Consider the following 14,151-nt stretch of genomic DNA (forward strand, 5'->3'; position numbering starts at 1 on the left):
TAGTCACACGGGTTTTTTTTTTTTTTTTTTTTTTGATATAAAAATTAATATAAAATACAGGCACATAGAAGGACACGGAATGATGGCAGATCTGGTTAGCCCAGATTGTCCTGAAAAAAACAAGATATAGCATGTGTATGTAGCCTTTATAATGACTGTGATATGAGCTTAAAAGTAAAGGCAGTAAAAAATACCCCAAAAACGCCTAGGGCCCATTGGGTTGATGTGTGTTTTGAATCAACTAAACTTTAAAGCACTTCACCCCACCACCAACTAGTGCTTTGTAAAGTAACTGGCTTTAACTGAGGTTACAGTTAAATATAATAATTTTACAGGAGCATACTGCTGAATCACAGTAATATGCAGGCATAAGTACTGTGAGATCACAGTGTACAGCTGTTATTTCCCAGCAATTTATTGCAAAAGTGACACAGTAATTTACTGTTAAAGTAATGCAACTAGTAGCCAGTAATTTACTGTAAATGTACAGTCAAATAATTTACAGTGTAAATGTAGTGGTACAATGTTTTCTTCTGGAGTACAAATGCAAGCAATCTGGTTTAAATTACAACTTTTCTTCTTCTGGGGTATTACAGTTTATCGTTTTGATGTGTGCTGATGTGTGTTTTGATGTTATACGTTTTACCTGACCTTCACCAGAGTGAAATGAAATTCTAACCAGTGTTTACGACCTTCTCCTTTTCCTTCTCCGCCTTCCTTCCTGAACAGATTAATGCATTTCTGTCCTTTGTGATACCCATGGTGGCCATATCTGCACTGAACGGGGTCATAGCCAATCAGTTGCTGCGAATGTTCCGCGAAGCAGAGCAAGAAAACCGTGTCTGCATCATTGGGGGAAATCCCACCATGCTGAATGTCACTGTGGAGCCCAACCGTGCTCAGTCCCTTCGACATGGAGTTCTTGTTCTCCGTAAGTGAACATCTTCCTGCTTTACACACACACACACACACACACACACACACACACACACACACACAAGATGGTATTTGAGGAGTTAGAGACCAGTTTGTCAGACTGTCTATGGTATTCTGCCTTTGTGCCTTATTTTTTTGTGTGTCCATTATTCATTAGTTGATAGTTTGTCTGATGTCTTCCTGTTGTGTAAGTAGTGGCTGCACACTGCCCTTTTGTCAGAGACAATCCCAAACAGGGTCATGTATCTGTCAGATGTTCTGGATAGGATACTGTCATATCGGCAGAGTGCAGAGTAATAATGTAATGTACGGCAGACTATTTCAGCAGACTAATTGAGGCTGCTATTCACATAATCTACATAAAGTACAATGAGCTTCAGTCACTTTTCAGTGCTGTGACTTTGCTTCTGTCTCAGCTGACTGGAGAAAAACAGGTTCCCAGATGTACTCCAGCTGCTGCTCCTTTCACTTCATTCACACACGCTTCAAAGATATCAAGACTTTTCTACATTAACTTAGTTGCTCCGTTAAACTGTGAGGGATCTGCATTTCAATCACACCAACTGAGTAGAGGCTTCAAAACCACAGTATCCATCAGTGTTATCTAGTCAGTGATGTAGTGGCAAATCAAAAGTGCATAAACCAAGCAGCCATACAAAACTTTTTGGCAACCTCCCTCTGTAAATTGCCTCAAATCATAGTGGTACAATTCCGTTTGAACTGTAACAACCCATGATAATGTATTCTGCATCTTCCAGAGTGTACTACTGAAAGAGATGTGATTAATCTTTCCCCATAATAAATAACATGGATTGAAAACCTGCATGCCTGAGTCTTAATTGTGGTGTGATTACCTCACCTCTGCAGTTATGATACTGCCTTTAAGGTTTTTAACTTGAACTGACTTTTGTAAATAATAATGTCTCCCTTTACTATCTGTATCCCATTCGTGCCAGTGATAGCTGTGGCTGGAGGCATTATGATTTCGGGTTGTTTGTCCATCTGTCGGTCTCATTCTCATGAACACCAGAAATTTCTTTCAGATTTGGCACAAATGTCCACTTAGACTCAAGGATGAAATGTTAACATTTTTGCGGTCAAAGGTCAAGGTCACTGTCACCTGGTCTGTCCCATTCTCATAAACTGGATATCTCAAGAATACCTTGAGGTAATTTCTTCAAATTTGGCACAAACATTCACTTGGACTCAACGATGAACTGATTAGATTTTGGTGGTCAAAGGTCAAGGTCATTGTAACCTCATGTCCTTCTCATTCTTGTGAACACAACACCTCAGGAATGCCTTTCTTCAAATTTGGCACAAAAGTCTACTCGGACACAAGAATGAACTGATTACATTTTGGAGGTCAAAGGTTACTGTGACCACAGTAAACATGTTTTGGCCATAACTCAAGAATTCATATGCTAATGATGACAAAATTTCACTCAAATAGGATAAAATGATGAAGTAAAGATATTTTAAATCCAGAAGGCTAAAGGTCAACTCCACTGTGACATCATGATGTTCTTTAAAAACACTTGACCACACACTGGCCATTACTTAACATCATTGCTCAGGAACAGAGAGGCATTTGGACTGATTCTGAATTGTTTAATCTTGGGTGCCCACCATAAAGCTCTTTTGTGATTGTATAGATCTTCTGTGGTGATAGGTTGAAGATGTGTGTGGAGCATCAACATCTCAGAAATTGTAGCTTAGTTGCAGCATGATTCATTTTTGAAGCGCTGTCTAGTGGCATGGCCACTAGAGTCTGGACAGATATGGATGTAAACTGCAATTTGACAGGTTCACAGAGGCACACAACCTCAAGGCGGTTAATTCTAGTTACTGCTGCCCTTATTAATGATTTCACTTCTCTCCTCCTACAAGCTACTTTTATTACTCTGTAGTCATATATTTTAAAGGGAATTCTTTGCCAATTTATCTGCCCATTTATTACCTTTAACACCCATAGGCGCAGGGACCCAATGAAAATGCTCTTCTATACCCACCCACTGTAATCTTAGAAATAAAATGTTCATTCTATTATGAGATCTCCTCTGGCCATTTGCCTTGATGACAAACCTTTGAGAGCTGCTGCTATGTCTGAGCAAATGACTGTTTTTTTATGGCTGTACTTGCTCTACCCACTGAAGGTCCATTATGATTGCAATGATATCTGCTGAGAATATTGACAATTTATCTGTCAGGATATTAACATTAAATTCTGATAGAAATGTATAGCAATTCCCTCGAGCACATCGTCATTATTCTTTCAATCATCTGTATATTTCATCAAAAGTCCATAGAATTGTCTTTAAACATAAAGCTGTAAATTAAACATGCAGCTCTGCGAGAATCCATGGGGGAACACTACTAAAAGCAAAATACAGACTGTAATTTAACTCTTTCAATCCCATCTTTTCCACAGTCTTCTCTATATTTCGTCCAAAACCTCTATCATTAACCCTGGTACACTCCCAACATTCAGTTAAAACCTCAGAGGTGGGGTGTTCTCTTTCATATCACTTAAATCCAACCCAATATGCTACTGATAATTTCTCATGTCTAAGATGTAATGCTAACTCACCAGCTACTACTAACAGAGCATTTAATGGAGTTGTTCTCATAGTCTCTAATATAGTCTTAATACTCTGGTTTGAATGCTGTTCAGACTTTGTAGAACTGTCTGAAATGCTTTTCCATTGCTATACTAACAAAATCAACAGTGGATCTTATTAGTGCCCAGTATACTGTACACTCACAGGCAACTTTATTAGTTACACCTGTGCAACTGGTCTTTAACGCAAATAGCTATTCACGTGGCAGCAACTCAATGCATTTAGGCATGAAGACATGGTCAAGACGACCTGCTGAAGTTCAAACCAAGTACAGAATGAAAGGTGATTTAAGTTGCTTTGAAATTGGCATGGTTGTTGGTGCCCGACGGGCTGGGATGGGCTGGTAGTATTTCAGAAACTGCTGATCTACTGGGTCTTTCACACACACAACCATCTCTAGGGTTTACAGAGGATGGTCCAAAAAAGAGAAGATATCCAGTGAGTGGGAGTTCTCTGGGTGAAAATGCTTTGTTGATGCCAGAGGTCAGAGGAGAATGGCCAGACTGGTTCAAGATGATAGAAAGGCAACAGGAACTCAAAGAACCACTCATTACAACCAAGCTATGCAGAAGACCATCTCTGAACCAGCAACACATTGAATCTTGAAGCAGATGGGCTACAGCAGCAGAAGACCACACCAGGTGCCACTCCTGTCAGCTAACAACAGGAAACTGAGGCTACAATTCACACGGGCTCACCAAAACTGGACAATAGAAGATTGTAAAAACATTGCCTGGTCTGATGAGTCTCGATTTCTGCTGCGACATTCAGATGGTAGGGTCAGAATTTGGTGTAAACAACATGAAAACCTGGATCCATCCTGCCTTGTATCAACGGTTCAGGCTGGTGGTGGTGGTGGTGTCATGTGGGGGATATTTTCTAGGCACACTTTGGGCCCCTTAGCATGAGCTGAGCATCATTTAAACACCACAGCCTGCCTGAGTATTGTTGGCAGCAGGATAAAGCACCATGTCACAAAGCTCAAATCATCTCAAACTGGTTTCTTGAACAGGATAATGAATTCACTGTACTCCAATGGCCTCCACAGTCACCAGATCTCAATCCAATAGAGCACCTTTGAGATGTGGTGGAACGGGAGATTTGCATTATGGATTTGCAGCTGACAAATCTGCAGTAACCGCGTGATGCTATCATGTCAATATGGACCAAAATCTCTGAAGAATGTCTCCAGCACTTTTTTGAATCTATGACAACAAGAATTAAGGCAGTTCTGAAGGCAAATATGTTATCAGACCCATATATCAGTTTGTTCACAGTCTTCAATTGCTTTAAATATGACCGAGTAGCCTATTAAAATGCTTTACAGGCGATCTGTAACCTCTAACAAGATTGTTCATGTAAATTAGCATCATATCAGTTTGCTGCTGTATATAGATGAAATCAAATCAATCTGAGTAGACCTGCCCTCATTTAAACTACTTAAATAAACTGACAACACTGATAGTCAAACACAGAGGAAAGAAATTGCTAATAAATTAACAGCTGACATTAAAGATCAGTCAGATATCACCATTGCTTCCCTTCTGCTTCACTAGGTGATACAATCCCTTGTTGTTGCACAAACTTGAGACTATTAGTGGGAGTGATGGTGTCATCCAAGGGTTTATCTAATTCAACAAAAATGAAAACTTAGTATAAGACATCATATTGTTGAGTCAACATCTAAACCAATCAGCTGTTGGATCAGATGAGAGCCAGGCTTTTCCCATCATGCTCTGGGTCTTTCAGTCACTAGAGAGCAACTGCAGCGCCTGGCTCTATAACTGAAACTTACTTGATCTTGTAAGAATATTGTTTTCCACTTTTGCATGAGGCCAGAGAAAGTCGGGATGAAGTTGGACACAAATCTAACCAGCATGCATTGTGCCTCGATTAAAGGTGATCAATTTCTGCACAGGCCTGGCTCATCTGCCTACTAGCATGGCTGTAGGTGTGTCCCAAATTAATACTTCATACTAAGCAGGTTTTTAGTGGGTGCTTTCACACTGAAAAGTGACTAAATAAGGAATACTCAAACCAGATGGAATGCATACTCAATACAGTTAATTTTTGAGTATGCTGGATACTTTTCTCCCACATTGCAAACCACAAAGGCAATGGGGGAGCTCTGATAGCTGGAACAAAATAACAAATAGTGGGTGGTAATGAAATTGCTACAGAAAGAAAAACACAAATGAATATTAAATCCAATTGAACAAGAAGTTTCATAATATCAGATATCTGAAATCATCCACAGTTTAGGACTGTGACATGATTAGCCTCATTGATGCACCTGAGCAATCCATGTACACTCTTGGTATGTATTAGCTGCTGTGTCCTGACACTGCTACCTGCTCCTGATGAAGGTTTTAAAGTCAAACCAAAAGCATGAAATTGCAATGATGTTGTTGTTGTTGTTGTTGTTGTTGTTGTTTTTGTTTGTTTGGTTGTTGTTTTTTTGTTTTGTAGACTAACTGACAATAATATGTGTCATGTTTTCTTATTGTGACTATATATATCTGCATGTTTGCATGGGGTTTTTGTACCTCAGGAGTCACTAGAAATACATATCCCTGTATTTTAGCTCTGGTCTCTTGTTTCATCAAGGGCATGGATGATAAACTCTCACAGAGCTCTGCTTGACATTTCTGGCATTTAATGAAGGATTTGTAATAAAATGCATGATGTCTGTCTTTAATGATTATACTGTCATTGTTCTGACCTGTGTCATCAGAAAACAGATTTAATGTCAAGCTTAATTGGGTCACAGTGAATGTAGCAGCCAGATGGGTCCAGTTTAGTCTTTAATACTCCAAATTACAGCAGTCATTGCTGAAATCTGCCTGATGTGTGAAGAGTAGTGTTGCACTTTAGTGACAGTCTAATTAGATTGATAATGCTAGGCAATTTCAATTATAGAAAAAAGGATTTTTCACTGTAATGTACCCCACGTTCTGTATTCAATTATAAAAGCTGAAAAAGACACTGACCAGAATGGGGCACTGATAAATTTCTTTTGATCCCCCACCCCACCACACCCTTCACTTTTTTTCTCTGTCCTTCTTTAAGTGAATTAGACCTGCTCTTTATGCAAGTCTGTGTGTTTGCATGCGCTAGTGTACCAAACCAACAGTGGACCTCAGCATTGTTACACATCCATAACTGCAGTGGACCAGTGAGCCTTCGGGGACATTTAGAGGTCCACTGTTGGTTATACTTTAAATCACATTAAACTTATGTCTAAAACCCTCTGGTGAATTAATTAGATTTTTTAGCCAAGAGGGGAACTGCAGGTGTGGGAGTTGAAAGTTCATACTCAGCACTGCCCCTGAACGCTGGTATTTTACATTTCTCAACAGTACAAACACTACCTCTGTGTTTGTGTGTTGTGTAATCCAAGCTTCTATGTCCGCCACGTGCCTTTGTGCATGTCCTGTGAGTGTGGTTTACTGGCTAGCTAATTGCTGCCCCTCTGCATTGCGCTCATATGGTGGTTACAGCTTGTGTTGGGCAAAATCAGATCAGATCAGATCAGATCAGATCAGATAATCCTTTATTTGTCCAACAGCGTGGAAATTTGCAGCATTACAACAGCAGAGGGATAGTACAAACAGGAAAAGCAATATGTCAGTACATAAAATAAGTAAACTGTACAAAAACAAAGAGCAATATAAAAAGCAAACAGTATAAAAAAAAAAAAGCAGAACAGAATACATTGCGCATCTTTATATTAATGGAAACATACTGATAATACACAGTACGGCTTGATCCAGCTGTGGCGATCAACCACAGCCTTCTATAGTGTAGTCTGTAATGACATAACAAGACACAACAACCTTCAGATGTTTTTTTTTTTTTTTTTTTTTTTTTCTGGTGACGCATTGGGTGAAGTGGAGCAGTGTGGATGAATGAAAAATGAAAACAATAAACAGTTTATTTCGGGTGGTAATGTGTTATGTAAAAGTGTAAATGTAATGATATTACCCAAAATGTTCATTGGTAATGCGTTGTATTACTTTGTTACTGCTAAAAAGGTAATATATTACTGTAACACGTAACTTTTGTAACACATTGCCCCCAACACTGGTTAACGCTGATATCAGGAAAGCAGTGGTGCAGAAATGTCATGCCCACCACTTCCACCAGGTTAAATATGTTTGCTCTGTCAACACTGTTTTGGTTGTTAGCGCTGTTTATTAAGTTGGCACCATTAGCTGCAAGCTGCTGAGGACCATGTGCAGACAATTCAACCCCATGCTCGGTATGTCTTATACAGCTTCTTTAAAGCCTGGGCAAAGTAAAAATAAATATACGATAACAAGTGAGTTTGTCACACCACAAAAAAAATGATATCCACCACCAAGACAAGTTTAAAAGATTGAAAAAAGTTATATTTAAAATTAGGTTTCAAAACAGTGAGAACATTGAGGAGCACTTTCTGCTCTGAGATGCTGGGGGCCTATTGGCTGAACAAGCTGCTGCAGACCAACAGACTCTCGAGAGCCGCTAACTCAGTAGCACAAAGCACACACAACTACAAGCTGAAGAATAAGCCGCCACACAACAACAGACTTCTGGTTAGCAGCTAACCCAGTAGCAAACACAATCCGCAGTAACACAGCACACATCTCTTCAAAGTGAAGAATGATAGAGCTGGCAAAAGCCTCTCTTTCTTACAGCACGTTAGCACAAAGCACACACCTCCACAGCAGTCAGCAGTAACTGTCAGCTGGTGGCTAATTCAAACTGAAAGACTGAAACATTCGTCAGTGACAGTTATTTTGGTTGTGTTCATATGATTGTGGCATTTAACAAAGATGTTTATTCATGTCTTTTTTTAGACTGAAAGAGATCAGAGAGCTTATGGGATGTAGCATAGACACAAGGGGCTGAAAAAACAAAACTGATGCTATGAGATCTAACGTTAGTAATTACATAGTTTTCATATAGTGTGGGTAGGTGTTATGTTAAGGATGGCTCCATTGTGTCATTGAACCATGACTTCTGACCCACCAAAAAAATTCTGGACACAGAAATGATGAAAAACAGTTAACTGTCTAATGCCACTATGCAGTACTTTAGGTTTTTAACAAGTGTTTTCTAAAATGTGGCCTATAGTGTGTGTGTTGAAAAGAATCACTTGTTTTTCTTAACCCATATTTTAGGTTTTGCCTTTGAAATTGGTTAGATTTGACAACAAATGTATCAAATGCATTTCCTTCCACATAAAACAATTAGAGAGACATTTTTAAAAAACAATCATTTAAAATCTGGCAGTGCTTGCATCCATATTTTGTCACTGGCTGTCTTCTGTCTTGCCTTCGATGACACATAACTATGTCAGGTTTCGGTCATCATTAGACATCCATGCTAAGCAATATGAAGCCATTTATTCAAAGAGCTGTGACAGCAGACGGCAGCTTACCAGCGTTTGGGAATTACTGTTCCTGATAAATGGCTGTGTGTGAGTCCGTGTATGTGTGTGATGATGACCGTCTGACCAAATGGGACCAACTGACAATGACAAATAGCGATGTGGAGAGTGCTGAGGATGGAGCCGCCATGCTGGAATAGACTCCGGGCAAATGAGATCCCTGTCTGCCACTGACTTATTGATGGACTGAGTGGGTGTCGCGCAAAGACACACACACATTAACACCCTTGGAACTCATGCTGGCTCTGTCCTCTCCCACTGTTTTTGCTGCTTGAGTGGGTCTGTGTTTTCAAGCATTCCTTTACAGTATGTGTATCTGTTGATGTTGTTAAATAGTTTAGAGTAACCTTTGAAGATGTGTTGACATTTCAGCAAACAGTACACATTCTTGCATCCACTATGGATTAGAAAAGGTGCCAAATGTTGGCGACATTGTGGGCTGAGTGTTTCTTTGCGGCATTCCATCTGTAGAGACACAGAGTCACACAGCTACAAGAGAGAAAAAGAGGAAACATGTGTTAGACTGATGTAATCTCTCCTGGCAGGCTTACAAATTGGCACTCAAATATCAGTTAGATCTCTGTTGTATAGCTGGCTTATCACCATAGTACCCCTTTGGGTTTCCTGCAATATCTAAGATTGGACCTGGCCCCACAAAAGCAACATCCGAATGAAAGATGACGTTCCTGAAATAGTTTCCTAGAAAAGCCCTATGGTGACAGGACCATATAGTAGAGGCATATGTTTTATTTGTGGTATTTATGCCTCCCTGCCGGCAATAGCTGTGGCCAGAGGCAATATGTTTTGTGGTTGTCCGTCCATCCATATGTACATTTATATGTCCATCCCAGCCTTATGAACACAACATCTCAAGATCATTTCAAGGAAATTTCTTTATATTTGGCACAAATGTCCCCTTGGACTCAACAATAAAATGATAAGCTTTTGGTAGTCATAGGTCAAAGGTCAAGGTCAGTGTGACTTTGCATCTGTCTCATTCTTGTGACTGTGATATCTGCAGAACACCTTTAGGGAATTTCTTCAAATTTGACACAAACGTCCACTTGGACTGAAGAATAACCTGAATAGAATTTTGTGGTTGATGATCAAAGGGCAAGGTTAGTGTGACCTCACAAAATATGTTTTTGGCCATAACTCAGAAATTGATGCTAATTATGACAAAATTTCACACAAATAATAATTAAGATAGAATAATGAAGTGATGACATTTTATATCCAAACGGTCAATGGTCAACTTCACTGTGACATCATAATGTTCTGCATAAAACACTTTTATAGCAATAATCCAATGTCATATCTCAGAAACAGAGGGGGAAATATATGGTCAAATACTGGACACTGATCTTGGTTGTCCAAATTAAAACTGTGCTGATTGTATAGGTCCTTAGTGCTGTCTGTGGGACAATGGGTATGAAGCATCCATGTTTTTACAGACATGGATGTAAACTGTAAGAGTAATTTGACCGGTGCACAGAGGCATGCAACCATGGGGTGGTAATTCTAGTTTTGCAGTGTACTTTCTAATAAAAATGTCAGCTAGGGCTAGAAAGGTTTCGTCGTAACCCACAGTTTGTTGTTTTGAATTTTGGGGATGACAACAGGGTTCTTGTAAGAAGCTGCTGGGAAACCAGCACCCACTAAATACAGCAGTAGTCTGTACTACCACTGACCTCGATTGTCTATGAAAACACTTGACTGATGCACCACAGTGAGGTATGTGACAAACCATAGAGGCTACTTTAATGCAGGTCACAATGGCTGACAGGATAAATGAGTGCATCATCACTTTATTATGTAAATGTGTATGACATTTTTGACTTGAACCCTTACCAGTCATTCCAAGGTGAAGATGGCTATACACTTGCATTAAATGTGGTGCAATCATGTTTTATACAGCCCAGTAGAGGAAAATGTTGGCGTTATACATTTCTGCCAACCACAAATACATTACATTTTCTATGTGAAATATGTATCATAGTAACGTTTCTAAAGTGATGTAGTATATGAAGTTAGTTTGGCAGGTGGAGGGGGTGGTGGATGGCATGTCACCTATAGGCATGACCACTTTTTAGACCAACAAACAACAAAACTAGGTGTGATTTAGCAAGTCATTCCAGTGTTTCCAACAGCCTTTGAGACCAGATGTGGGTGTTTTGGAGCAGCTATCAAAGTGAGCATAGTACCGCAAAAATGACATGGCTTTGTTTCCAGCTTAGACAGTGTCATGAAAAGAGGTTGTTTTTAACTGAGATATCACTGGGTTTCCTGCTTTTTCTGCAAGGACAGTGGCATGAAAAGAGGTTGTTTTTTTACAGAGACACTGCTGAGTTTCGAGCTGAAATTGCAGCAGAAAAAGCGGTGGGTTTTTACTTGAATATCATTGATTTTTTAGCTGGGATTTTTCCCCAAATGCAGGTATTATAAGCGTAAACATAATCTTTCCTAAAAATGACCTAGTGGTTTTTGTCCCTAAACCTAACCACACAATAACCACACTAACGTTTCAACATATCAACTAAATAATAATGTGCAAATGTAACGTAAGGCACAGGAGATACCCGCACACCAATGCAACTGGGCTGGACAGCCATAAGAAAGGGTCACAGGCTGAGATCAATGCAAAACAAAAGTCTGTTTAGGAAATCTGTGCTCAAAGTGCAAAAACAATAATAAAAAGTGAATAAAAACAGTGGCAAATGTTTTTGTCCTTGACTAAAAGCAGTGCTACTGACATGAGTGCTTCACAGAACAGATATAGACACAGACATATTACTACCAGGCGTGGTGAATCAGTCAGCTGGTAACACTAATTAGATGCAATCAGCTCTGAGAAGCAGAGGCCTGACTACCAAATCACAAGGACCTGTCCTATGAGTATTGTACTATTCACAACATCCTCAAACACCAATGTATGATAGCAGAACATATACAAATGTACAAAAAAACACAACTATACACAGAAAAAAAGAAAGAAAAAGTGAAGTACAAAATAAGACAAAGCATATCCAACAGGGCCATGCTGGTACATGCAGATGTCTCTAAACAGCAGGACAAATTAAGTGTTTCATTCAGGCCTAGAGGATGTTCAGTTTTAAGAGGAAAGATCAATTAATTATTACACTGCACTGCACTGTTTCCAGATCTGTATGTCTGCAGCTGGGGTTAACTACATCAATGCCACAGAAATTGAACGCAGTGGCTGGATGTTTGGCCTCCTGGAAGTGTCTAGCTACAGGTAATTTTGGATCCGCTCTATGAATAGAGCTTTGTTGAGCCTGGTTGCTGGCTGGTTTTGCCTATATGCAGACATGAATGAAGGTAAATAACGTTAGTGGAACGACAAGTAATACATTTTTTAATCTTAAATTGTTTTTTGGTGATATAACTGAGAAGAGTATTCGCTTTCTTGTTATTTTGGTGGGAAGTACATTGGCAGCAGGGAAAGGAGCCCCTAGGGCCATTGATACTATCTCTTTTGCAGTATGAGCAGTGCCTGCATGTACCAGCATGTCACAAAGCTTACAGCTTCTGAAATGGATGAAAAGGGGCAAATTAGAAAACAAGTTGTTACCCACATCATCAGCAGATAGTGTCTGGTTTTGACAGTTTTTATTTGTTTACTGACAGGGCTATAGGTGGTGCAACACAAAAGGTTATCTGCTCGAGTGTTTTTAATGGGCAGCCCGGTGGATGAGACATGGGAGCAAGCTTTAAATAAAGCTAAATTATAATGTATCCCAAGATTTGCAGAAACTAGCAATGCCAACATTTTTCTGGCGATTGGGTGGATTTATGAGGTGTGTATCAGAGCAGTAGTACCTTAAATCTTGAGTCCAGTTCACTTAATTGAGCCTGTATATTTCTAATTAATGTGAAATGTACTGCAAATATTAAAATATGTATGTAGAAATATGATGCTCACCTTTACAAATATCCACAGACATTAATAACTCATTAAGACTCTGTTACAACTTGCTTAACGGTCTCTGTGGTTTCCTTCTATCTATGTCCTATGGGGCTGGTTCCATCCAAACTAGACTTTAGTTATAACTCTTACTTTAAGTTATATGATGACGTCGATGGATTAGTGGATAGAGCAGGCGCCCCACGTACAAGGCTGTTGCCGCAGCGGCCCGGGCTCAACCCCAGCCTGTGGCCCCTTGCTGCATGTCATTCCTCCTCTCTCTCCCCACTTCACACCTAGCTGCCCTGTCAATTAAAGGCAAAAATGCCCCCCGAAGAATTTTAAAAAAAAAAAAAAAAAAAAAAACTTCTATGACATATCCCGTGGTTTTTACAACATTATAGATTGCCTTTGGATATTTGCTTCCTAGCGGATCATGTTCAAGGCTGTGGCCAGGAAGCAGCCCATTTATTTAAAGCCTCTGTCTTCATTAGATTTGAGCCTACGGCAGTGGAGATGGATAGTCTGAGTTTGCTTGATGACTGACTCTGCAACCTCAAATAGTGTTTTTTAAGTTTCTGAATGTTTCCTCTTGCACAGCCCTGTTACCTTTGCAGTGGCTGTAGTTCAGTTCCAAATGGTGCCAAAGATACAGGCCAGATCAGACTACACATGAGGGATTTGATTTGTATATTTAAATATTGAGGCACCTACTCATGCTGTTTTGCAGCCAGCATTTCTCACTCTGACACCTTTGAAACACTGGAGAAGTTACAGGTTGGGTGTGTTGCCAAACAGCACTTTGTCATTGTTTTCACAGAGGAAGACAGTAATGCTGATTTTACAGCTGTTGTCGGGAGTTGAACAGTCAGTAAATTTATAATGGCTTTGAGATGCTGTGTGGCCACACACCACAGCAGAGGTTTCAAACAAGTGCTAAATTAGGTGTTTTAACATGAGATGAGTAGTTTGGATTCAAACTGCCACTGAAAGAATGGGCTCAGTTTTGCAAAGAAAAATACACTGAATGTAGTGACAACAGTTGTGATGAAATTGTATTGACAGAGGAGACAAAGAGGACAACAAAACCTGTCCTCTCATGCAGTGCACTGACTTGTCATCCAACAACATGGATGAAAATGTCGATGAAAGAAAAGAAAAGAAAAGAAAAGAAAAGAAAAGAAAAGAAGCACCACAAGCAGCTGAATAAATCTTGTTAAAGAAACACAATGCAG

General features: G+C 39.6%; 1 protein-coding gene across 1 annotated transcript in view; it reads left to right on the forward strand.

Annotated features, from left to right (window-relative positions):
* ntsr1 (neurotensin receptor 1 (high affinity)) overlaps nt 1-14,151 on the forward strand; it is a 109,788-nt gene that overhangs the window by 72,866 nt on the left and 22,771 nt on the right. Inside the window, exon 2 of the mRNA XM_049580348.1 lies at nt 730-931. Coding sequence (XP_049436305.1) covers nt 730-931 — 202 coding nt within the window. The remainder of the gene's footprint in view (nt 1-729; nt 932-14,151) is intronic.

The sequence above is a fragment of the Epinephelus fuscoguttatus genome, linkage group LG7 (assembly GCF_011397635.1).
Source record: "Epinephelus fuscoguttatus linkage group LG7, E.fuscoguttatus.final_Chr_v1".
Taxonomy (NCBI): domain Eukaryota; kingdom Metazoa; phylum Chordata; class Actinopteri; order Perciformes; family Serranidae; genus Epinephelus; species Epinephelus fuscoguttatus.